General features: G+C 37.9%; 1 protein-coding gene across 1 annotated transcript in view; it reads right to left on the reverse strand.

Moving 5' to 3' along the window:
• The window catches only part of TTN (titin), a 244,271-nt gene that overhangs the window by 61,816 nt on the left and 158,351 nt on the right, over nt 1–24,104 (reverse strand). The window contains exons 180-227 of the mRNA XM_082483816.1: nt 23,385–23,654; nt 22,977–23,279; nt 22,552–22,854; nt 22,008–22,195; nt 21,806–21,920; nt 20,948–21,232; nt 20,541–20,692; nt 20,268–20,415; nt 19,964–20,141; nt 19,746–19,867; nt 19,361–19,648; nt 18,971–19,267; nt 18,677–18,863; nt 17,440–17,555; nt 17,048–17,347; nt 16,505–16,804; nt 16,306–16,411; nt 15,017–15,213; nt 14,607–14,912; nt 14,230–14,508; nt 13,492–13,791; nt 13,085–13,387; nt 12,614–12,988; nt 12,213–12,515; nt 11,438–11,737; nt 11,053–11,349; nt 10,669–10,953; nt 10,284–10,577; nt 9,585–9,884; nt 9,171–9,479; nt 8,889–9,079; nt 7,965–8,394; nt 7,149–7,457; nt 6,589–6,737; nt 6,467–6,499; nt 6,238–6,367; nt 5,838–6,137; nt 5,433–5,750; nt 5,046–5,342; nt 4,639–4,938; nt 3,623–3,937; nt 3,378–3,526; nt 2,349–2,499; nt 1,977–2,258; nt 1,584–1,886; nt 1,194–1,496; nt 794–1,075; nt 35–334 (exon numbers count right to left, since the gene is read on the reverse strand). Coding sequence (XP_082339942.1) covers nt 35–334; nt 794–1,075; nt 1,194–1,496; nt 1,584–1,886; nt 1,977–2,258; nt 2,349–2,499; nt 3,378–3,526; nt 3,623–3,937; nt 4,639–4,938; nt 5,046–5,342; nt 5,433–5,750; nt 5,838–6,137; nt 6,238–6,367; nt 6,467–6,499; nt 6,589–6,737; nt 7,149–7,457; nt 7,965–8,394; nt 8,889–9,079; nt 9,171–9,479; nt 9,585–9,884; nt 10,284–10,577; nt 10,669–10,953; nt 11,053–11,349; nt 11,438–11,737; nt 12,213–12,515; nt 12,614–12,988; nt 13,085–13,387; nt 13,492–13,791; nt 14,230–14,508; nt 14,607–14,912; nt 15,017–15,213; nt 16,306–16,411; nt 16,505–16,804; nt 17,048–17,347; nt 17,440–17,555; nt 18,677–18,863; nt 18,971–19,267; nt 19,361–19,648; nt 19,746–19,867; nt 19,964–20,141; nt 20,268–20,415; nt 20,541–20,692; nt 20,948–21,232; nt 21,806–21,920; nt 22,008–22,195; nt 22,552–22,854; nt 22,977–23,279; nt 23,385–23,654 — 12,048 coding nt within the window. The remainder of the gene's footprint in view (nt 1–34; nt 335–793; nt 1,076–1,193; nt 1,497–1,583; nt 1,887–1,976; nt 2,259–2,348; nt 2,500–3,377; nt 3,527–3,622; nt 3,938–4,638; nt 4,939–5,045; nt 5,343–5,432; nt 5,751–5,837; nt 6,138–6,237; nt 6,368–6,466; nt 6,500–6,588; nt 6,738–7,148; nt 7,458–7,964; nt 8,395–8,888; nt 9,080–9,170; nt 9,480–9,584; nt 9,885–10,283; nt 10,578–10,668; nt 10,954–11,052; nt 11,350–11,437; nt 11,738–12,212; nt 12,516–12,613; nt 12,989–13,084; nt 13,388–13,491; nt 13,792–14,229; nt 14,509–14,606; nt 14,913–15,016; nt 15,214–16,305; nt 16,412–16,504; nt 16,805–17,047; nt 17,348–17,439; nt 17,556–18,676; nt 18,864–18,970; nt 19,268–19,360; nt 19,649–19,745; nt 19,868–19,963; nt 20,142–20,267; nt 20,416–20,540; nt 20,693–20,947; nt 21,233–21,805; nt 21,921–22,007; nt 22,196–22,551; nt 22,855–22,976; nt 23,280–23,384; nt 23,655–24,104) is intronic.

A 24,104-nucleotide genomic window follows, 5' to 3' on the forward strand; every position in this document is an offset into this window, starting at 1 on the left:
AATATCAAAGTCAGATAGCAAATAAATAACGTACGGAAACGGTCCTTGGCCTTCATCTCATCAGAGATCAGAGGATCACTTATGCCGTAAAGATTTTCAGCATAAATTCGAATTTGATATTCTCTTCCTTCAAGCAGCTTAGGAATTTTGCATGTTGTCTTAACTGTGGCAGATGTAACTGGCATCCACAGGTCTCTGTGTGCATCCTTTTTCTCAATAATGTAATTTGTAATTTCACTTCCTCCGTCGTCTAATGGAGGTTTCCAGGAAACTATCATATGATCTTTATGAACTTCATCAAATATAACTGGGCCTACTGGAGGTGATGGGCGATCTGTTTAAGAAAAAATAAAGCATATCTATGCTTTTATATGAGCTTCACAGAATGTCATAGATTAAACACTATCAACACAGTAAATATATTATGAAATTAGAAACTTGGCATCACAGTTTTAATAAGGAACCAAGACCTGAGACTATTCCTCTTTAATATGTGTTTGACTCACTGGACTTAATTCCTTAATGCTTATAAGGTATTTGGTGATCGATATTTTCTAAAGTGTTGACATTCTCTCTATGCATGTAGAGACATTAAATTATTCATGTTCAACAAATTAAGCCAGAGTTAACTATGTACTCAAAATTAATAAATAGTATTTCAGTATAAATGAGAATGCAGTAAATAAAACCACTGTAATAAAGAACACATTTTAATATTTAAATTTTATATAATTCAATAAATTCTAATCACTACTGAAAATCACATACAATACTGTTTTTCAGTAAAACCTACCAACAACATTAACTTGACAAAATCCTTTTCTTGATCCTGTGCTGTTCTCTACGGTAACACAATATTTCCCCGAGTCTTCACGGACAGATTTTAGTACCCCCAGGCAAAGAGTTGTAGGAGTTGTCTTGATCTTTGTACGGTCATTTTCTTTCACAACAATATCATCCTTTAGCCAAGTAACCTTTGGTGCTGGCTTGCCTGAGTAACGTCCAGTCAGGCTGAAAGCTTCACCAACCCGAACAATAAGCTTGTCTCTAAAGTCAAGGTCAAGTGATGGAGGAGCTGAAAGACAATGTTAAAAAACACAATGCCCACAAATGTCAGCAATATTAATAAGAAAAACTGAGGAATCAGTAAATGTAATCACTGTTTTCAAAAGAAATATGAAAAAGATACATACCAATTTCATCCTTGCATGTGATTGGTTTTGTGCAAAATGATGGTTTGCCTTGCCCCACAATATTGCAAGCACTCACACGATACTCGTAGGTGTCACCCTCTTTCAAGCCTTCTATAGTGTATTTCCTATCAAGCATTTTCTCCTTTGTAACTTTGTGGAATTTCTCCTTTCCAATGAGACGGCTCTCTAGAACGTACATGGTGATATCTGAGCCTCCATTGTATTTTGGAGGGTTCCAAGTTAATGTAACAGAGTTCTTGGTAACTGCTTTTACTTCCAGGTCTTCTGGACGGTCAGGAACAGCTGTGAATAAACAAAAAAATATGTTAAATGCATTTTTCTGCATATTCATCTCATATGACAGTATTCCAAACCCGAAAATATACTTACTTATTGGATCTCTAATGACAATCTCTTTTGTTGTCTCTGTGAATGGACCCATGCCAATTATATTCTCAGCTGCAATTCGGAAAAAGTAGGCTTTTCCTTCAGTGAGTCCCTGAACAGTAGCATTCTGTCTTGTAACTGTGTAGCTTACTGGAGTCCAAGCTCTATGGTCAGATTCACGTTTTTCAATTATATAGTTGGTAATAGGAGAACCACCATCATCTTCTGGAGTAAACCATGTCAATTTACAAGAGTCACTGGTTAGGTTCTCAGTAAGGAACGGCATTCCAACTGGGCCTGGCACATCTGAAAGCAGAGAAGAAATGGACTATTTAAGTACACATGCTGGATATTACGAAATTTTACCTGTTCACAAGGATTGAAGTTGCTATTTACCTAGCACATCAACGATAATAGTCTTCTTCCGCTCACCACCGGCATTTTTAGCAAGAAGAGTGTATATACCCTGATGGCTCCTTTTGCAATTCTTGATGACCAAAGAAGAACTAATAGCTGTTTCTTCAACTTTGGCTTCTTCTGGTAAAGCTTGGTCATCCCTGCTCCAAGTCACTGTTGGAGCTGGCTTTCCTGACACGTATGCTATGATACGAATTACTCCTCCAGCATGAACAACAATTCTGTCCCTGACACTCGCATCCAAATTAATATCAGGAGCCACTGTGGGAGGTGAACACAAATATTCAATTAATACTTTTTTTCTCACTTTGACTTAGAGGTACTAAAAATGCAAATGTAAATGATAAATACCAATTCTGTCCTTCATTTCAATAATGTCTGTAACTTCTCCAGGCTCTCCAATGCCAGCGGCATTCACTGCTCTAACTCTAAATTTGTAAAAACATCCTTCTTTTAGTCCTGCCACAACAAACTTCGTTCCTCTAATTTCTTTATCTTTTACCTGGAAGAAACATTATAACATTAGCTAACATCAAGGTATCATAAATTTCTTTGTGACATTTGAATCAAATCTTAAATCAGAGGTTGTTTCAGATTTACAAGCACAGAAGACTCTCAAGCATACATGGATCTAACTCACATAGAATTCTTCAGAATCTGTGTAAAGAAATACAGGACACGGACATACAAAGTATTCTGAAGATTCACCTTTTTGATAATTCTAACAGACAAGGATGTTACATCAATTAAAATAGTCTGTGGTGTCACAATAATTACATGTGTTATTGGACAAATAAACTCATATAAGTGAGAGTGGAAAAAAATGGGAATCCTTTGTTCTCTTTAAACCCCAATATGAAGCCAGTTTACCTGGAAACAGTGGAGGAAATTTAGGTATTACTTAAAATACACCCAAATTTTTATGGATATACAAAAAGTAGCCAAGGTATGTATCACTTAAATTTTCAGTAATGCATTATTGAAAAAAGTAGGAAAATATAGGGACACAGCAACTGCAAATGTTTTGGCTCAGTCTGATAACAGTGAAACTTACTTCTGGTGCCGGTTCTTACTTGGTCTTGTCTTCTGTTCTTTTATCACAAATTACCTATATATTTTCTCACATCTTTAAACAGAAATTTAATAATTCTAAGTTTAGGAAGCTGCAAAGTTAACTTGATGCTGTGGAGGGGCAATTACTGACTTTTACATTTGGTCTTATATTTTAAACATATGAAGATAATTATAGTGCAAAAATATGAACTTTTAGAAAATAACTTGCAGAGTGAAAATTTGTAAAAAAAGTATTTTCTCGAGGGATTTCTTTTGATAGACACACAGAGACAAGAAACGCAGATTTGGTAATAGTTTTCCACCTACCCGTTCCCATTCTTCCTTTCCTTCCTCTTTATACTCAACAATGTAGCCAGTGACCCTAGAACCACCATCCTTTAGTGGTGGAGTCCACTCCAAATCTACAGAAGACTTTGTCCAATCAGTAACTTTTGGAATAGGAGGGCCAGGTGGGGCTGAAAAATATCATCGCACCATTACAGCATAACAATCCATTCTATGTTCTTATTTGAATCTTTTCAAATTCAAAAATAGGAATCTAAAATACTTACCAATAGGATCTCTAGCAATTGCTGGATCAGATGGCATGCTTGGTGGACCAACACCAGCTGCATTGATAGCTGAAACACGGAACTGGTATTCAGAGCCTTCAATAAGACCTGTAACTTTGTATGAAACCCCCAGTGCCATAGGTTTGATAGGATCACGGTTAACCCTGGTCCATCTCTTTCCGGTAGTCTCTTTGCGCTCCAACCAGTAACCAGTAATAGGAGAGCCACCATCATGTTCTGGTTCTTCCCAGTTTACAGTCATTGAATCACGTGTTATGCTGCTAACTGTTGGCTTGTCACAAGGTCCAGGAACAGCTGGGGGAAAAAATTCACACATAGCTTGTAAAAAAAAAAAAGAAGCTAAAGGAAGATGGAGATAGCTAGAGCGTAAAACAGAGCTATGCACTCACATGGTTACAGTTGCATTAGGTAGTTACCTATTCGCATGAGACTCCTTCCCTCATTCACCTTCCCATCCCTATGCAGGTACCCATGCTTCTGTGAAACATAAAGTATCTTTCCTTCAAGTAACAATTGTCAAAAAAGAGTTTTTCTGCCCTTCCTGGATCACTACCTCATTTCAGTGCCCATCTTAACCTTGTATATTTTAAGAATGATTTTCTCCTGCCAGCCTAGCATTTATCCTACACCAGAGATACTCTGTCTAACTTCTCTTTGAAAACTGGAGGCAGGAAATTGACTCTCCTTGATATATAAGGTCAATACTGTCTCAAATACAACAGAATGACCTGAATCTTATTAGATAAACACTTATTTGTATATTTAAACCCTAAAAAAGGCTCGAGGTTGTATTTTAATATGCAACAAAGAGGGGGAAAAGTATTTTTAAGTACTACATGTGCTTTCAAGACCTAACTACTAATGCTAAGACTCTTCAAGCTATTCTAGAAAATTTACTTATGTGAAGAGAGAAAAATAGGAGTGATATTTAACAGATGCCGTACACATACCAGTGTATGAAAACTGACATAATTTGAAAGCATGTTCCTACTTACTGAAAAGGTTTCGTGCAGTTTCTGGTTCACTATCCAAAGGTTCTCCAATACCATATTTGTTTTGTGCCATAATGCGGAACACATATTCGTGGCCTTCCATCAACTTGGGAACAGTGAATAAGCATTCCTTAGGCTCATTAGTAACAGGTACCCATGTCCTTCTATTTGCTTCTTTTTTCTCTATAACATAGTTTGTAATCTTAGAACCACCATCATCTAATGGAGGAAGCCATGATATTGTCATTTTATCAGCCAAAATGGATTCAAATTTAATGGGTCCCACTGGAGGTCCAGGACGACCTAAAAGATACATTTTTATAAAGAATAATTAATTCAAATGCTACTAAAATAAAGTATCACATGAATGCTATCAATCTATGCAATATGTAAGAGTTCTTGATACCTACCTAGAACGTTTAGTCTCATCTCCTTTGAAGCAGTTCCCAGATTATTTACAGCTGTTATAGTATATAAACCTGTATCATTCCTGCGAGACTGTTGAATCAATAATGTGCAAGTATCTTCACCAATGATCTTGTTGACATGTTGATCATACAGCACTGGTGTTTTGTCATCTGGTTTCTTTGGAGATGCTTTTAGCCATGTTAATGTGGGGAAGGGTACACCCTTTATCTTGGCCACAATGTTAACATCTGTTCCTTCTTCAACCTCCATAAATTCTTTGAGTTCAATAGATGGTGGGCCTACAATGAAAAGTTGAAAAAATTAACATACAAAAATACTTCAGAATTTTAAAACAGAATTTATATTTACTGGTATCAGTTAGTACTTACATGTCTGGTCTTTGACAACAAGTGGGCCAACGGTAGCTGAAGGCCTACTAGGACCTGCTATGTTTACAGCTTTGACTCTGAATTCATATTCTCCGCCTTCTACAAGATCCTCAACAGTAAACTTTGTTTCCTCCACATCACGTCTGTTGCATTGCTTCCAAGCCTCTTTCACTTCTCCAGTACGATCCCAGCGGAGACATTCAACATTATAATGTGTAACAGGAGCTCCACCATCATTCTTCGGTGGTTTCCATGTCAAGCTCACTGTATTCTTGGTTACAAGGCCAATCTTTAGTTTAATAGGTGGATCAGGAGGATCTTCACAAACAAAACAGAAATATGAATAAATCCACTGTACAGTACTATCTGGTTTTAAATAACTTCTTTGACTTTGATTTCACTTACGGATTGGATCCCTGGCTGTGGTCCGTTGGATGGTTTCTGCAGGAGGGCCAACACCAAAACGGTTTTCTGCACGTACCCGGAAGAAATACTCTTGGCCAGTTATGAGATCAGGTACAACAAAGGAAGTACTTCCACAGTTTGCGTTTACTTTAGTCCAGGCCTTCCCATCAATAGTTCTTTTCTCTATAACATAGCCTCTGATTCTATCTCCGCCATCATCGTCTGGCATCTTCCATGAAAGTTTGCAACTACCTCTTGTGATATCACTTACTTTTAGGTCTTTTGGTGGACCTGGGACATCTGTCAACGTAAAAGCACAATAGAAACAATTTTACATAAGTATGTAGAAAACTAATACTAAAACCTAGTGTTTGAATACTTCAATATGTGTAAACCATACCAAGCACATTGACTCTGATATGCACAGTTTTTTGTCCTGCTTTGTTCTTTGCTGTAATACTGTATCGTCCAGAATGACTTCTGTTGCACTCAGGGATGATAATCACTGAACGTGTATCAGTTGCTTCCACCTGTGTATTATAGAAAGAAAGAGAAGTTAGAGATCAATTTTAAATATTTATGTTTAAAAAATTCAACAATATTAAAGTTACAAAAATTGTTTGCTTTACCTGAGCTTCTTCAGGTACATTATGACCTCCCTCCTATAAACAAAGGGAAATAATGTAAATATAACAGGGGATAGGCTTAAATGTCTAGAAACATGTAAAAAAAAGCTTTTTCTTTTACTAACCTTTGCTGTTGCCTTTGCTTTTCCTTCAAACTCCCAAAATGTTTTTGGAACTGGACGACCCTTGATAACAGCTGGGATTTTAATTGTTGTGCCAGCACGACAAGAGAGGAAATCCTGTGCTCCGATATCAAGGAAGATGTCTGGTTCCTCTGCAAAAACATTTTAATATATAAATTTTAAGAGCTACAGAAAGTAAATTTCTGTCAGCACTGAGCTAAAACCCCACAGAAACACGCAGAATGCATGTTTATGTGAGAAAGGTTGCAGGTGCAAAAGGTAGCTGGGAAGTATACGAATAAAGAAGTTTGTTGTAGTCATTTCTTCATAAAATACACATTATTTCCTTAGTATGACTGTAGGCGCTCATCAGTTTTCTAATGGACCTTGCCCTGGTAATGGTCATCATGACACCTTTAAACATGCATGTCACTCTTTTGTTACATTTTTGCATAATTGTTTGTTCTGTTTGGATTTTGGCTTGCTTGGCATCCTGCTTGAACATTCACAGCAGTAGGTGGAATTTAGATATAAATATCTAAATTCATTCCAAGAACACTTACCTAGAATATCTTGGACAGGTATTTCTGATGTTGCAGGACTTGGTTCTGATTCTCCAGCAGCATTTACAGCTTTCACCCTAAATCGGTATTTTCTGAGCTCTTTCAAGTTGGGAATAACACATTCACAAGTAGGAAAGAGTTTGTCTCCTTCATTCACCTTCTTCCATTCAGTACTACCTTCATCTTGCATTTCAACAATATATCCTTTGATAGGACTGCCACCATCCTTTTGTGGAGGCTTCCACGCAAGAGCTACAGAAGATTTGGTTTTGTCTTTGACCTCTGGGCAAGACGGTGGACCAGGCACAACTTGTAAAACAAGAGCAAGTAAAAATTACCTGAAAGTTAGTGTCTGCCTATATTTTTCTGAATAGTTTCTAAAAGAATGCAAGTATTTTCATTTTCTTGTCACACATAGAGTACATAATCCTAGAACATGCATACTAATTACATGTATTACATATATTATTAAGGGATACTTGAGGTACAAGGCATAAAGTTTGAACTCAAATAGTAAAGAAAAACAATTATATAAAAAATCCGATTCTGAACTCAAGTTTATTTGGCAGTGTTTGCATTGGTGTAATCACAGTTTAATGTTTATAAAAGAGATAAACCAGTAAATTGGTGCTAATTATTTTTAAAACGCTGAAAAACAGCAAATCAGGAAACTATTTTGTGTCAACATATTATTTTTCGTTTAATGAAAACAAAGCATTGGATTAATTGTACTAAATTCAATATAAATAACACTAGAACATTTTGTTTCTGGTGTGATATAGTCCTTAAAAATAGTCATAAAAATTATATACTTACATATGGGATCTGCTGCTAAGGCAGGATCGGATGGTTCACTGGGAGGGCCAATTCCAGCAAGATTTTCAGCCATAACTCTAAACTGGTATTCAACACCTTCAGCCAAACGAAGGACATTGTACTCTAGACCTTTTACTGATGGTTTTGTTACTGGAGCCCTGTTAACACGTGACCAGTAGACACCTCCCACCTCTCTCTTCTCCAGCCAATAGCCAGTTATTGGACTGCCACCATTGTTCAAAGGAGGCTCCCAAGCCACCAGCATTGATGATCTGGTGCGCTCTAAAATTTTTGGCTTTCCAGGAGGTCCGGGAAGGCCATAGGGATCCTTAATAATAACTTTTTCTGAGAGGCATTCATCACTTATTCCATATTTGTTTACAGCCCGGACTCTAAATTGGTATTTTTCATCTGTTGTAAGATTCCATACCTGAAAAATAAGATTTAAATCAATACTTGGCTACTTTGAGAATAAACTTATTTGAAGTTATGCAGCAGTTTACACCTTAAATTCTGTCTTGGAATCTCATTAACATACCTTTGTTCATGTACTACACAACTGTATGTAATGACCTAGGGATATTCTTATTTCAAGTGCATAGGACCAAACATCAATAAAAATGTCATCACGTTTGTTTTTGCAGTCAGTAAAGCTATGGATAATGCTGGGAAATAGAAAGGAAGATGTCTTCTAAACTCAGCTGAGATTAGGTAGCAAATGAGAACAATTTCTTTTGTTTTGTCACATGATGAAAACATAAATACACAGATGGGCAACATTCATCCAGTAATGATGCATGAGCATGAGCATGCATCCAGGAGCATGAGCGCAGGTATCTATGCAAGTTGCAGTTTTCATTAGAAGTGTACTATTGTTGTATTTATGAATACTAAAGTGTGCAATAAAGATATTTTATAAATTACCCCAAGTCTTCTCTCAACAGCACTTTTGGAGACTTCTTCCCACTCAGATTTCTTCCTACTAGCATCACGTTTCTCAACAATGTAATGGGTAATTTCACTACCACCATTATCAAGAGGTGCATCCCATGTTAAATAGCATGATTCTGCTTTAATATCAGAAACAGCAAGATTTCTCGGTGGAGAAGGACGATCTGTACAAAAGCAATAGAGCATAGAATTACCTTAAGAAAAAAGCAAAAGCATTTTATTAGCTGTCATTTTATTAAAATGTCATATCCTTACCATACACTTCAACATGCACATTGCGAAATGCAGTACCAAGACGATTGGAAGCTCTGACAGTGTAAGTGCCTTTATCATCCCTCACTGCTGCAGGCAGGATAAGTTCAGTTTTTGCCTCACTTCTAGATACTTCTTCCTTGGTTATCTTAAGAGCATCCGATGTTTGGTCAATTAAAACTTCATTCTTGTCCCATTCAATCTTTGGCATTGGCAGACCTGTCACATCAGCAGGAATATTAACTGGTTCTCCTGCCTTCACTTTGATAGTATCTCCTCTCACAGCCAAGCGTAACGTAACAGTTGGAGGCACTGAAAACAAGAAGAAAAATGACAAAGTGAAGATGGAGATGAAACAGAGAAATTGCCTTGCAGTGTTCTGGAGATATTTGTACGGATTTCTTAAAGGAAACATACCTTCATCGTCTTGTATAACTACATTGAGGGGCAATGATGGTTCACTTTCTCCAATAGCATTGACAGCTTTGACACGGAATTCATACATATGAAGTTCATCAAGTTTTTCAACAAGAAGAGATGTTTTTGGACAGAGTCTTGCATTAACTCTCTCATAGTCTTTTGAATCATGTCGCCTCTTCTCAACAATATATCCTAATACAGGACTGCCACCATCACTACGCGGAGGCTTCCAATCAAGTGTAATGGTTGACTTCGTCCTCTCTGTGTACATGAACCTCTCAGGTGCTGTTGGAGGACCTATTAACAGAGATAAATTATAATGAAAAAAACATTAGAAAAATAGAGAATTTTTAATCATATGAATACAGTAGCTCTGGCTTTTTGAAATCATAGCTTTTGTATGCAAAGTATCTGAGTACGTTTATGGATAGTATAAAGTTTCTAATGTATGCAGACAAATAGGTAACAAGAAGTGTCTCAGCACACATCAGTATTTTATTATATAAAGAACCATAGTAGTTTTACAGAACTGATTCAGAGATCTGACTGAAGTAATTAATCTAAGGCAGATGCCTTATCCATGTAGTAGAAAAGGAAATATGGTTTCTGTATAGAAAGCAATCCACACAATAATACTGGTATATTAACCTATAATTAAAATTTATTTAAAAAACCTCATAAAAATAATTGTCTTACCTAATGGATCAACTGCAAGAATGGGTCCTATTTCGACAGGTGGACCGGTACCAAACTTGTTCTTGGCGCTAACACGGAATTTATATTCCTGCCCTTCAACTAGACCTGTAATATCACATTTAGATCTCTCTGTGTCTACAGCTAGTCTCCATGTATGCATTTTGGCATCCTTTCGTTCAACAATGAAGCCTATGATATCGCTGCCACCATCATCTTCAGGATCAGACCAGTTAAGCAAACACATTTTTCTGTTTGTGACCACTGGCTTTAGGTCAAGGACTGGCCCAGGAACATCTGAAAAACAAAATCAAACAAATGGGATAAAGCCTAAAGATTAGCTCACCAAAAGAAATGCTCAGCTGATTTCAGAAAATATTTTTCTTACCAAATACTTCTACTCTGGTTCCTGCAGATTTGGAGCCACTGCTATTGGTAGCAGTAATGACATATCTTCCATGGTCTTTTCTCAATGCATTCTTAATGGTTAACTCAGATTTTGTGCCAACATTTTCAATAACAACTCGATCTTTGTCTAATTCACCCTCCTCCACAGTCCATGCAATGGTAGGAGCAGGACGCCCTGTCACAGTAGCAGGAATTTTAATAGTTTGTCCAGCCATGATCTGAATGCCTGCTTTGACAGAAACATCCAGCTCAACAGTGGGAGGCTCTGCAGAAAAGAGAGGAACAGTTTGTTAGTTCAAGGGAGAGATTAAAAAATATCTTTCAGGCAGCTGGACACTTCTTGAAAATAATACAATTGAAATACCTTTAGGTTCTGCAACTGTTACAGGTTCAGTTTCACCAGGTGGTCCTTCACCAGCTGCATTAAGTGCAGTAACACGGAGTTTATAGTCTGCACCTTCTCTGACTTCTTTAACAGTATACTGTCGAACCTTAATGGGTTTCTCTGTGCAACGTGACCACTCTTTTACCCCCATCAGTTGTTTGTACACATGGTAACCAGTGATATCTCCACCACCATTATATGCAGGAGGTTCCCATTCCAATTCAATAGAAGTTGAGCTTGTATCAGCAACCCTTGGGATCGGTGGACCAGGTGGCACTATAAATAGACAGGCGTAAATCAAAGTTAAAGGCTATGAATCCTATTCTGTCACCCATCTGCTATTAGCTTCTGCTAAGCTACTTACTTATTGGGTCCTGTGCAGTTTTTGGATCTGATGGTGGACTAAATTTACCAGGGCCAGCTGCATTTTCAGCACATACTCTAAAGATGTAGGTTAATCCTTCCAACAGTCCTTCAACTTTTAATTCCAGAGCATTCACAAGACTCCTGTTCACCCGAGCCCAATGAGTGCTATTAATTTCACGTTTTTCAATCCAATACCCTATGATCGGACTGCCATTGTCTTTTGGTTCGTTCCATTTAACCAACATACTGTTGCTGGTAACATCTTGCACATCAGGCTTATTAGGCGGATCTGGTGGGGCTGAAAAAAAGAATTGTAATTTTGTCATCACTGCTGTCTTCTTCAGAGCTTACTCAAATCTAAGAGAGAACTAAGATCTAAGAAATGACTAATTTCAAGTCATTCATAGTTCTTCTACTCTCTTTCTTAGAAACTTTGATTCCTTATTGCAATTGGTACTTAAACTTGCAGTGGTTGTCTCTTTTGGTAAGAATATTAGTCTACTGAACTCAGAGAATGTCACTATTCAGATGTTAAGTGTTTTAAGTGTAATGTTTTATGACAGTGATTGTCATTCTTATTTCTTTACTATTGAAATTAGATTTTTTTCAATATTTTCCTTTATTTCGATGGTTTAAAATGCACAATAAATAATAATTACATTGGTCAAGTTTCTTCTGGGAAACATTTGCATAGATGAAGCTGAGTGTTCTAAGAGTCTGTGTAGTCTTACATTGCTTTTCTGAAAAGGTTGTATTTAAAAATTAAAACTTACAGAACGGATCTTTTGCTGTCATTGGTTTTGAAACGCACGGTGGCCCTGATCCAACTCTATTTTCAGCAAATACACGGAAGAGATATTCTTTTCCTTCAATCAGTTTTGTTACATGGAATTTGCAATGCCTGAGTGTTGAACTGACAGTGACCCAGCCCATTTCAGCTTTCGTATTGTCTTTCTTTTCCAGTACATAGTTTAGGATTTCACTTCCACCATCATCAAGGGGAGGCTCCCACTTGCAAATGACAGAATTTTTCCTCACATCTTCAAATACAAAGTTGACTGGAGGCCCCGGTGTATCTGTTAGTAAAGCAAGAAAAATGATGAGTGCTCATCTTGTGCACTTCTGACCCAATACTCTGAACAACTAGGCGGTTTTGAGGATATTAATTACGTACCTAACACATTGACTTCACATGAGGCTTTTGCAACACCATGATCATTTTCCACTTTAATTGTAAATGTGCCATGATCGGCTCTGATGGAGTCACGAATTGATAGTACAGACTCTCCTTCTTTATGGTTGTCAATGCTCATACGTTCTGGCAGTGAAAGCTGGAAAGGTTCCTCTTCTTCAGCTTCACCCTTCTTCTTCCTTGTATATGTTGTTACTCTCTTTTTGATTTCCTCTGGTTTGATAACTTCATCATTCCTCAGCCAAGTGATAGATGGATAAGGTGACCCTGAAATATGTGCCTCAAGTATAATCTCATCACCTCTCTTCACCTCAAGGCCAGACTGTAGGTTTGCAGCAAGGAAGACTTTTGGAGCCTCTGTAATAACACAGAATGATAAATGAGATTAGAATCTTCCAATATGTTTGAGGATGCATGGCAATTACTACAATCAATCAAATGAGCGATTCATACCAATAGGATCCACAGCTTTCACAAAAGGAGTAATCCGAGAAGGCTCACTGATGCCAGCAGCATTCTCAGCACGAACACGAAACTGATATTCCTTTCCTTCCTCAAGACCTTTGACTGGGTAAGTTAATAGAGGTACCAGATAGTCATTGCATCTCTCCCACCTCTCCTTGCCCTTGGCAAGCTTTTCTATTATATAGCCCATAATCTTGCTTCCACCATCAAACAGGGGTGGTTTCCATGTAAGTGTCACTGATTTAGATGTTGGATTATGGACCTCGAGGTCAACAGGAGGATCTGGAGGCTCTGCAGAAGAGTAGCAAAAGAGGGATCATGTGAGAAAAGAAAGTATAAAGATTTTAGTTAAAATTCAGTTTGCCAGATTATTTAGTAGTAAAAAAAAACCTTACGTTTTGGGTCTTCTGCAATGATTGGGTTTCTTAGTTCAAGGTATTCACCTCCTCCAATCTTATTGACAGCTTTAACACGGAAGTAATATTCACTGTTTGGGATAAGATCTTTGACTTGCCATGAAAGCTTATTTTCACCAGACATGACTGGGATATATGTTCTACGACCAGCTTCTCTGCGTTCCAGAACATAATGCAGAATAGGAGTACCACCATCGAAGTCTGGAGGTTCCCAGGACACTTTGCAAGAATTCTTAGTTACTTCGCTTGCCTTAATGTCTTTACACTGTCCAGGTGGACCTGTTTTAAATAAGAATAGAAAAAACCAGTTAACTAAATAGATGGGAAACTGGATTCCTACAAATATGAAATTATATTGCATTTCTTTGCTTTGCAGAAAGCAGATCAAACCCACTAATGTTGGCTACACAGCATATGTATGAATTTGTGTTCCTAAAGGTGAAAAATATTCAGAATTCTTATAGGCTTGTTTATATTTATATGACTATTCATAATAATTGGGCTTTGAGAAGCCACTGACCAAGTTAGACCAACTTGGGTAAAGGGCTTTTTGGTGGGATTTTGTAACATTAATGTCTTTATGGCAATCTATGCGTGTCTGACTTGAAGTGATTCCTCCACATGACAGAAAAGGGGTTTTTCTAGTCCTTTCTTCTGTCAGCTGCAGGTCTCAAGTGAGCATAAGTCTCTGTCTCAGAATGGAAGAAGCCTAGTTACCTATGACTTTGACGTTGACTGAACCAGTTGTTGATGCCAGCTTGTTCTCCAATGTGATAGTATAAACACCAGCATCAGCATGAACACTGTCTATGACTTCAAGCAATGCAGAGGTGTAGTCACTCTTCATTGTTGTTCTGTCACCAGCTTTCAACTCTTTTCCATCTTTGTGCCATGTTATAGTTGGGGATGGAACAGCTCTGAAGGGTACAGGGATACTTAATTTCTGTCCTTTAACAACAACGATGTCACGAGTTTTTAGATCAATGGTTGGATTACCTGTAAAAGTAAGTATAATGTTACTAGAAAGTTGGAAACACCATTCTTTTTTTCAGTTATGCAGATCTGAAAAAAAAAGAAAAGGAATCTATTCTTACAGTCTGGGTCCTTGGCAACAACTTTTTCTGAGATGTCTGATGGCTCACTAGCTCCAACAGCATTGACAGCTCTGACTCTCAGCACATATTCCTTGTCTGGAACAACACCTTCCTCCACTTTACATTTTAGATCTTTTATTGGACGAGAATTGATTCGCATCCATTTTTCTGTTCCTGCTTCACACATCTCAACGTTATACCCAATAATAGGGCTTCCACCATTCTTCTCAGGTGGTTTCCATGCAATGCAAATATGCTTTCGACCCGCATCTGTGACATGTAAATCCTGAGGAGGTGAAGGAGGGCCTGCAGAAGTGGAAAATAATTGTGTCATTTTTCTCCCAGAATATCTGTTCTAGACAGTACACTGCTTCCATAATTCATACACTGTATAGTATACTACTACTTACTTGTTGGATCTTCAATATGAATGAGGTCAGTTGGTTCACTGGGATGACCACAGCCAGCTTCATTTTCTGCACGAACCTGGAACTGTACATCTGTACCTTCAATGACGTCAGTCACTCTGAAATTGCAATCTGGACCAGCTGTCTTGCCAGCTTTTACCCAGCGAGTGGCTAGTTTTTCTTTCTTTTCAATAACATATCTGAATAAATTGGGGAAAACACTATCAGTGTTGACATATGAACACTTCAGATTTCTTGCTCAATAAAATAGATAAAGGGAGATTAGAATAGTTTGACCAATGGAAAAGTAGAGATAACCATGGGTGACATATTCAATGACCTTAATTTCAAACATCAGCCACTTAGTTCTAGTAGTCCTGGTAGGGCTTGGACATAATGGGGATGACAGTACAGACAGACCCAATTCTAAAAGCCAATTCCTGAACTTCTGCTGTGCTCTCAAGTTTTAGAGAACTGCAGAGGTAAAAGAACCTCCAAGCTATACTTGTATCTTTGCTAGTTTGGATCTCAGAGGTTAGTCCACTGAGAATGTTTGTAGATATTATCTGTGAGTTACTCAGTTGTCAAAATTCAGCATATCATAGGCTATGGGAAAGTAATGTGAATTAAATGACTTATGTTCTTCAGGCAGATCTCTGAAGTTATCAGTTTGAGATATGCTTACTGTCATTGGGAAGGAGAGGAAGAGTGAAAATATAAAGAGGAAAAATCTAACTGGCATTCAAGGTGAATTTCAGATGACAGACACTTTAGAAAACAAAGAAAAGGATTAGACAGAAGCAACCCAAAGGAGTAAAACAGTCTGTTTGAAAAGTGTAACAAAGAATAAAATGCACAGAAAAGAGATGAGGCTTCAGTTTAGCTGAGTGTATACAGTTTGAATGAGAAACTAAGGCAGAAGGAGAATATACTGGTATTACTTGGTACGCGGGTCTAAGCGGCTACAACTCTGGAGGAACTGGAGACTATGGTTGATTTTTTTTAATTTTATATACGGTTCAATTTAATCCGATTTGATTCAATGCTATTTTGAGGATGTTGACACACATTCATTGTTAATGCACATTAGGTTATGTATATTTGCATAATTTCCACATTTTAAAATCAAGCCCTTAATTGCTTTGACCACATGGCTTCTCTTTTACATCCATCCACCTCTTTTTCATATAAAATATGTCCATTTAATATTTAAACATTTTGAGAGAAATGTCTTCATTCATAAAAAGATCTTCGTCTACAGGAAACACTAAACAAACTTAAAATGACCTTACCTTTGAATTGGTCTGCCACCATCATTCTTAGGTGGTTCCCATTTCAAATCAACATGACCTTTTGTCACTTCAACTATTGTAAGAGCATATGGAGGCCCAGGCGTCGCTAAAGAAAAAAATTACACACATTAGCAGAATAGGAATCTATTACACTTGAGCTGTTTCTACTGATCACTCGGTAAGCAAATCTGAAACTTACTGAAAGTATCTTTAGCAAGCACTGAATCTTCGATTTCACAATAGTCGCTCTGTCCAATGGCATTTTCAGCAGCCACACGGAACACATATAATGAGCCTTCAGTCAGTGGGCTCACTGTGTACTTGGTGTCTTTCACTGTTGTATCAACTGTCTGCCAGCCTTTTCGCCTTACATCTCTCTTTTCTACAATGTAGTTGGTAATTGGGGAACCCCCATCTTTTTCTGGTACCGTCCATTTAAGATCTGCTGTGTTTTTAGTAATATTAATAACCTCAAGCCACCGAGGTGGTGAAGGAGGATCTGTAAAACAGAAAAAGAAGGTAAAATGGGTTAGGGCAGTTCCCATCAAAGATCTTGGAAGACAGGGAATACACCAAAACTATTAAAACTTCGCATTTTCTTAGCTGAAGCAGGGGAGATTCTAATATTTAATAAGCCTTCCAAGAGTTCACTTGGTACCTACAGAGAAAGGCAGACATGGGGCTTTTTTAAAGACACAGACAGCGTATTTGCAGTAGCAGCATGTTCTGAAACAATACTCACAGAGCCTCTCCTTGCACAGCACAGGGTCACTGGGTTCACTGGGCTCACTCTCACCAGCCTTGTTCACAGCTCTTACACGGAATGAATATTCTTGTTTCTCCATCAGCCCTTTGAGGAAGTGTTCGGTTGTGGGAACTCCTTCAGCCACTCTCACCCACTCATCTGTTCCAGTCTTTAACAGTTCAATGACATAAGATTCAATCTTTGCCCCTCCATCATGTTCTGGCTTTGTCCAGTTCAGGAATAATGATGTCTTGCCAACATCTTTCACAGTTGGCTTTCCAGGAGGCCATGGTGGATCTAGAGAGGAGTTCAATATTAATTATGTGATTGAAAACAAAGAATTTTGTTGTTGTTGTTAAATTAAACCATTAAAAATGCATTTATTATACCAATTGGGTCTTTCACTAAGATTGGCTCTGTTTCCTTGCTTGGTTTTCCAGGTCCTGCAAGATTCTCTGCCAAGACACGGAACTTGTATTTCTTCTTATTTGTAAGACCTTTAACCCTGGAAATAAAAATTATGTTTGATTAAACAAAATCTACACATTAATTCATGCCTAAAACATTATTCTTTCTACTCTTCATACTACAGCCTACTTGGAAAATCTGAAAATACCCAAATTACTGCTAATGATGTTTTATGAAATGGTGAACATTCAAAATAGTTATATTGTCAACAGTAAAATGGTGCACCATGACACAGAAACCAATGTTTTGAGTGCCATCTTGCATTTTTATGTGTTCCATTGTTGTTAGTTACTATGAGTATCAGGAGAAAAAAAAAACATGGTTTTGGCAGATAGATACTTGAGATGGTTATGTCTGCTATTTTAGAATGAATAATCACATAGCACAGAAATTATTAAGCATAACATTCCACTCTGCTCTGGTGAGACCCCATCTGGAGTACCGAGCCCAGCTCTGCAGCCCTCAGCACAGGAAGGACTTGGATGTGTTGGAGTGGGTCCAGAGAAGGGTCACAAAACTGATGAGAGGGGTGGACCACTTCTCGTGTGAGGACAGACTAAGAGAGTTGGGGTTGTACAGCCTGAAGAAGAGAAGGCTCCCGGGGGACCTTATTGTGGCCTTTCAGTACTTAAAGGGGGCATACAGGAAAGCTGGGAAGAAACTTGTTAGCAGGACCTGTTGTGACAGGACAAGGGGTAATGGCTTTAAATGAAAAGAAGTAAGATTTAGACTAGACATAAGGAAGAAATTTTTTACACTGAGAGTGGTGAAACGCTGGAACAGGTTGCCCAGAAAGGTGGTAGGTGTGCCATCCCTGGAAGTCAGGTTGGACGGGGCTCTGAGCAACCTGATCTAGTTGAAGATGTCCCTGCTCATTGCAGGGGAAGTTGGACTAGATGATTTTTAAAGGTCCCTTCCAACCCAAAATTTCTATGATTCTCTGATTCTATTTTAAAAAAAAAAAGAGATGATTCACTCTTCTGTGAAGACATTCTTCTTTAAAACTAAGTATCTAAAAAAGTATGCCACCAGATGTTAGATGGATCTGAACTTAGGAAAGCAAGGAAAAAAGAGTAAGAACAATGTAAAAGTTGTTTAAAAGCCTATTGTTACATTTTTATGTCTCTGTGACCTATTTCAGACTGACTACAGTCTTACTTGAATGTTGTATCTTTCACTGGCATTTTATTGCATTTTATCCATTTATCTTGCTCAGGATCATATCTTTCAACCCAGTATCCAGTTATGGGGCTGCCACCATCTTCATCTGGTTCATTCCATGTTAATGTGACTGAATCTTTAGTGACCTCTGTAGGCTTGAGACCTGTTGGAGGGCCTGGTGGATCTGTAAAAATTGATAAATTTAAAAATAAACAAAATTATCACACATATGTTTTTTTTTTTCCCTTGTTAAAATATTGTAAAAAATTAACATTAATATAATTAACTAACCAAATGAATATTTTGCAATGATGGGGTTACACTGTGCTGGCTCCCCAATACCATACATGTTCTCAGCACTGACTCGGAACACATATTCTTTATGAGGAGTTAAATTGGTAGCTCTGAAGTTTGTATCCTTAATAGTTGATGACAACTTGTGCCATATTTCACTGTCCGTAGCTCTTTTCTCAAGGACATAGTTGGTAATTTTAGAACCCCCATCATCTCGTGGAGGATTCCACGTCAGAAGGCAGGATTCGTTTGTGATTTCTGATACATCAAACGCAGCTGGTGGACCAGGTTTATCTGTAGAGGACAAGATGCGAATGTTAATCTTCTGCTTGCACACCTCAATACACTACTAATGATTTTTTAAAACAACATAAAATACATGCATACCAAGAACATTAACTTCAACAACAGCAGTAGCACGTCCACTGGAATTTACAGCTTCTATAATATAGGTTCCACTGTCACTTCTTTTGCTGTCTGTAATAGTGACTGTTGAATGATCAGGTTTGGTTTCAATGGTGATTCTGTCGTCAGGTCTCAAAATTTTGTCAGCCTTGGTCCAAGTAATCTGGGGCTCGGGCTTTCCAGTTACTTTAGCTGGTAGCTCAATTTTAGTTCCAGCTTTCACAGTAAGTCCAGCAAGAAGCTTCACATCTAAGAAAATTTCTGGAGCCTCTGATTTAGGAGAGAATAAAAACATGGTTATAGTAACAGTACTTCAGAGATTGGTAAAATGAAGCAGCTATTGTAATTCAGTGATTGAAGTAATTACCTTTTGCATCAATGGCCTGAATATCATCTGTTGGCTTACTTGGCTTGCTAGCTCCTATTCTGTTCAAAGCCTTAACCCGATATGCATACCACTCTCCTTCCTTGAGTTTTGTTACTTCCATTCTGTTTGTTAAAAAAAAACAACAATCCAGATATTTGAAGTGGTGAGGATGGCTCAGTTAGCTGAAAGGATATACCTTCTGATTTTAATTTACTTACTTTGTTTCAACAACAGGTTCCCCACATATCTCCCACTTGTCTGTGCCACGTTGGGATTTTTCTACCAGATAACCCTTAATGCGGGCACCACCGTCATATTTGGGAGGCTCCCATGTTAGGAAGATTCCTTTTGATGTTGGATTTCTCCATTTAACATTCTCTGGCGGATCGGGCACCGCTATTAAAAATTAAAAACATAAGGGGTCTTAGAAACCAGTCTAAGGAAAATATTTTTTTATTTTGAAGAAAATCAGCAGGATTTTGGAAACAGAAAATCAGCAACAACGTGAACCAGTTCACTCACTTGCTGGTGCTGACATATTTACGGGTTCATCAATATATGCAGGTTCTCCTGGGCCACATTTATTGCATGCAGAAACTCTAAATAAGTATTCTTTTCCTTGGATGAGGTCAGGTACAGTGAACTCTTGGTCAGCAACATGGTCTGTAACCTAAAGAGAAGGAAAGCTCCAATGTGTTTCTGAAATTTATTTCCAAAGAGCAATTACCAAAATTCAGTAGCACATGAGGAAACAATATAGCAAATAGAAATTTAAATGAGAAAGAAGGAACTTACTTTGTTCCACGTTTTCCGGCTTACTTCACGTTTTTCAATTATATAGCCAGTAACGGGACTGCCACCATCGTCTTCTGGAGGTTCCCATGACAGCTGTACTGTGTTCTTGATTATTTCTAAAACTTTAAGTTCTCTTGGTGCACTTGGACGAGCTAGAAATCACAGAATTGTATTAAATATTTTGTAATTGGAGTTCAGCAGATGATCTTCATGTAATCTGTCTGCCAGCAAAGTTGGATATTGAAAACCAGAAAAGAGTTTTTTTCGAGGATGGATTTCTAGTTTTGCGTTATATTTTAATATACTTGATTTACTGCAAGTTGTGTAATTTCACATTATTAACCTAATTAGATTTTAGCAAGACAAATATGGTATGTTATTGCTAGAATATATACACGTCCACTTACCAATGACATTAACGTCAATTTCTCCTGAAACAGATGACACCGGGTTTTCTAATGTTAGGGAATAAATTCCCTTGTCTGGACGTTCGCTTGGAGTGATTACAAGTTCTGCAAAGGAGGCAGTGGTCTTCACTGTTACACGATCACCCTCTTCTAAGACTTGATCACCAAAAGACCATGTGGCGGTTGGCACAGGGTAGCCAGTGATAGGAACACGGATCTTGATTGGCTCTGGAACAATAACTTCCAGCCCATCTTTAAATGCACTCAGGTCCATTGTGGGTCCGACTGAAAAAAGAGGAAAATGGATTTGATGAAATATTTTCAGATATTCTGAATATGGCTAATGATAGTTGTGTTGAGAGGCTGATTCTGACAGTATCTCAGCCTGAAGTTTGGAGTGTGTAGGCCTAGCTGTGGCTTATCAATCCCTACCTCTCCTGGCTAAACTTTTTTTAGAAATATGTGAGATGATAAGACAGCTTAGCTTTATCAAGTAGGAGATCTAATTTACCTTTTAATATAAAAACTTTAAATTTTTTACTTTTTTTTTTTTTTTTAAAATCTTCTCTGCTTTTCTTTCCTTCTGTTACCTTCCACCTTCCACAAAGCTAGGTCAGGAGACAAAAGGTCATGCCTTGCTCTTCAGGCAGCGTAACAGATGTCTACCTAATAATACAGCTAATTATCTGCAGAATTCATAATGGAGGAGAAATAGCTCAGAAACTCAAACATCTAAGGCTCTTTATACTAGTTGGCATCACAGTTATCTGGTGAAAAATATACATATTACCTGCAAGATGCACTTTAATTGTGTGTCTTATCTGATTAATTTTCTTTAATAAAGAGCATATGGCTTACCAAAAGTATCATCTGCAGTTAATGGCCCAATAGCCTCCGCTGGGTCAGACACACCAGCTGCATTTTCTGCTGAGACTCTGTAGTAGTAACTGCATCCTGGTTTCAATCCAGTTACCTAAAAAGGACAAATAATCATATAGTAACTCATATTAATGATGATCTACACATTTTGAGTACTTTGTTGATGAACAGAACATCTTACCTTAAAAGTAAGAGCAGGTACTAGTTTCGGGTTACAGCGAATCCACTTGTCTGTTCCTTCTTCTTGCCTCTCAACAATATAGCCTAAGACTGGACTTCCTCCATCTTTGAGAGGAGGTTCCCAAGTGAGCTGCACTGATGACTTAGTTTGATCTGAATGATCCAGGTTAATGGGAGGACTTGGTCTCTCTGAAAATAATTTGAGAGAAAAAGATTTTTGCAACTGATAAAGGAGTATGGTTCTGCACATCAGCTGTCTCTAAAGTATTCTTTTTACAGCCTTTGCATAGCTTTTTCTAAACCATTTTTTTTTAAATTGAGGCTGAATGCTAATTTCAGAGCAAAAATATTTGGAGTTCTTACTGAACCAAAGGGTCGCAAGGTACTTCTAATATATTTGAAGGACAAAAGTAGAAAAAATCTAACTGTACATGGTATTTGCAGCAAACGTGTTTCTCAATTGAACTTTTCTGCACACATAATATAAAGACAGCCAAAATGTCCCTGTCTCATAATGTAACCACAATCAGTGCTTGCACACTTACCAATTGGGTCCATGATTTTTACTGCACGTGTAGCAGGGCTTGGCTTGCCAACTCCAACCATGTTTTGAGCTCTTACTCTGAAGAAATATTCTTCATTTTCCACAACATCAGTCAGGACAGCTGACAGTTCATCAGCTCCAGTGGTCATAGTTGGCTCCCATTTGATAGAAGCTCTGTTACGCAGTTCAATAACATAGCCAATAATTGGAGATCCTCCATCATACTCAGGTGGTTCCCAGGTAAGTGTAGCTCCAAACCTGTTCACATCGGTAACTTCTACGTTTTGAGGAGGACCAGGAACTTCTGCATTTTATTTTGGGGAGAAAAAGGAAAAACAAGGTATGTGTTTATTACCTATTCTTAGAGTTTGCACTGCTTTTTTTACACTGTCATCAAACACTGAGATTTTCATAACTTCTGCTCACCGAATTTGCTCTTAGCTTCCACAGGTGTCTCTGTTTCCACTGGCTCACCAGTGCCCACTCTGTTCCGTGCACTAACACGGAAGAGGTACTCAACTCCTCCTTTTTGAAGTCCAGTAACAGTGTATTCACAATTTTCAGCACGATCAGTGACCATAATCCAGGTCTTACGCTTGACATCACGTCTTTCAATGACGTAGCCTAATATTTTACTTCCACCATCACTTTCTGGTTCTTGCCAGGCAAGGCCAACTTCACCATCATAAATTTCAGTGACTTCCAAGTTTCTAACTGGACCTGGAACATCTAACAAAGACATGACAATATTTTAGGGCATTGCATTTCTTTTTTTTTTTTTTTTCATCTGGCTTAAATAAATGTAAGAAAGTTTTTAATGATGGGAGTACTTACCAATGACCTCTACATTGATGAATGCTTCTGCCTGGCCATGTTTATTTCGAAGTATAACCTTGTACCTTCCCTTATCTGATTTCTTTGCTTCATAAATTTTGAAGGTACTGCAGTCAGTTGTTGTATCAACAGTTGTTGTGGGCAGACTTTCCTCCCCTTTCAACCATTCAGCTTCTGCTCTTGGGTAGGCATCATATGGAACAGTCATCGTTAAAGGCTTCCCAACATCAACCACAAGGTTTTGATCACCAGTCTTGATTCTAGGTGCAGCTAAGGAAGATCAATGTGACAATTAAGTACTTACATATTAAAAAAAAATATTCTATATTTGTGTAGTCAGCAAAGAAGCTAACATAGAAAAGTAAAAGGAGCTGATCTGTGAATTCTAAGCAAATCCTTCATATACTCATTAGATTGCTCCAGAGAAAGTAAGTCAGGCTGGTTGGTATGTAGTGTGTCCTCCTGTAAGATCAGGGAAGAGGGATTTGCTTTTTGAGAATTAACGTAATGGATTTTATTGGTCTGATCTTGTAAAATAGACAAATTAGGAATTAAATGTCTTATATGAATGAAATGAGTAGGCCCAATAATTTTTGTGTTTTAGATCTGCAGTCACCTAAAGAAAAGATTGTGTCTCCTTTAAGCTCACTTCATGCTCTTTGGTATAGACACTGGAAAGTGGCCTATATTTTCCTCAACAGTTGCATCAGCATGGTATAA

This window comes from Vanellus vanellus, assembly GCF_965231255.1.
Source record: "Vanellus vanellus genome assembly, chromosome: 5".
Classification (NCBI taxonomy): Eukaryota; Metazoa; Chordata; class Aves; order Charadriiformes; family Charadriidae; genus Vanellus; species Vanellus vanellus.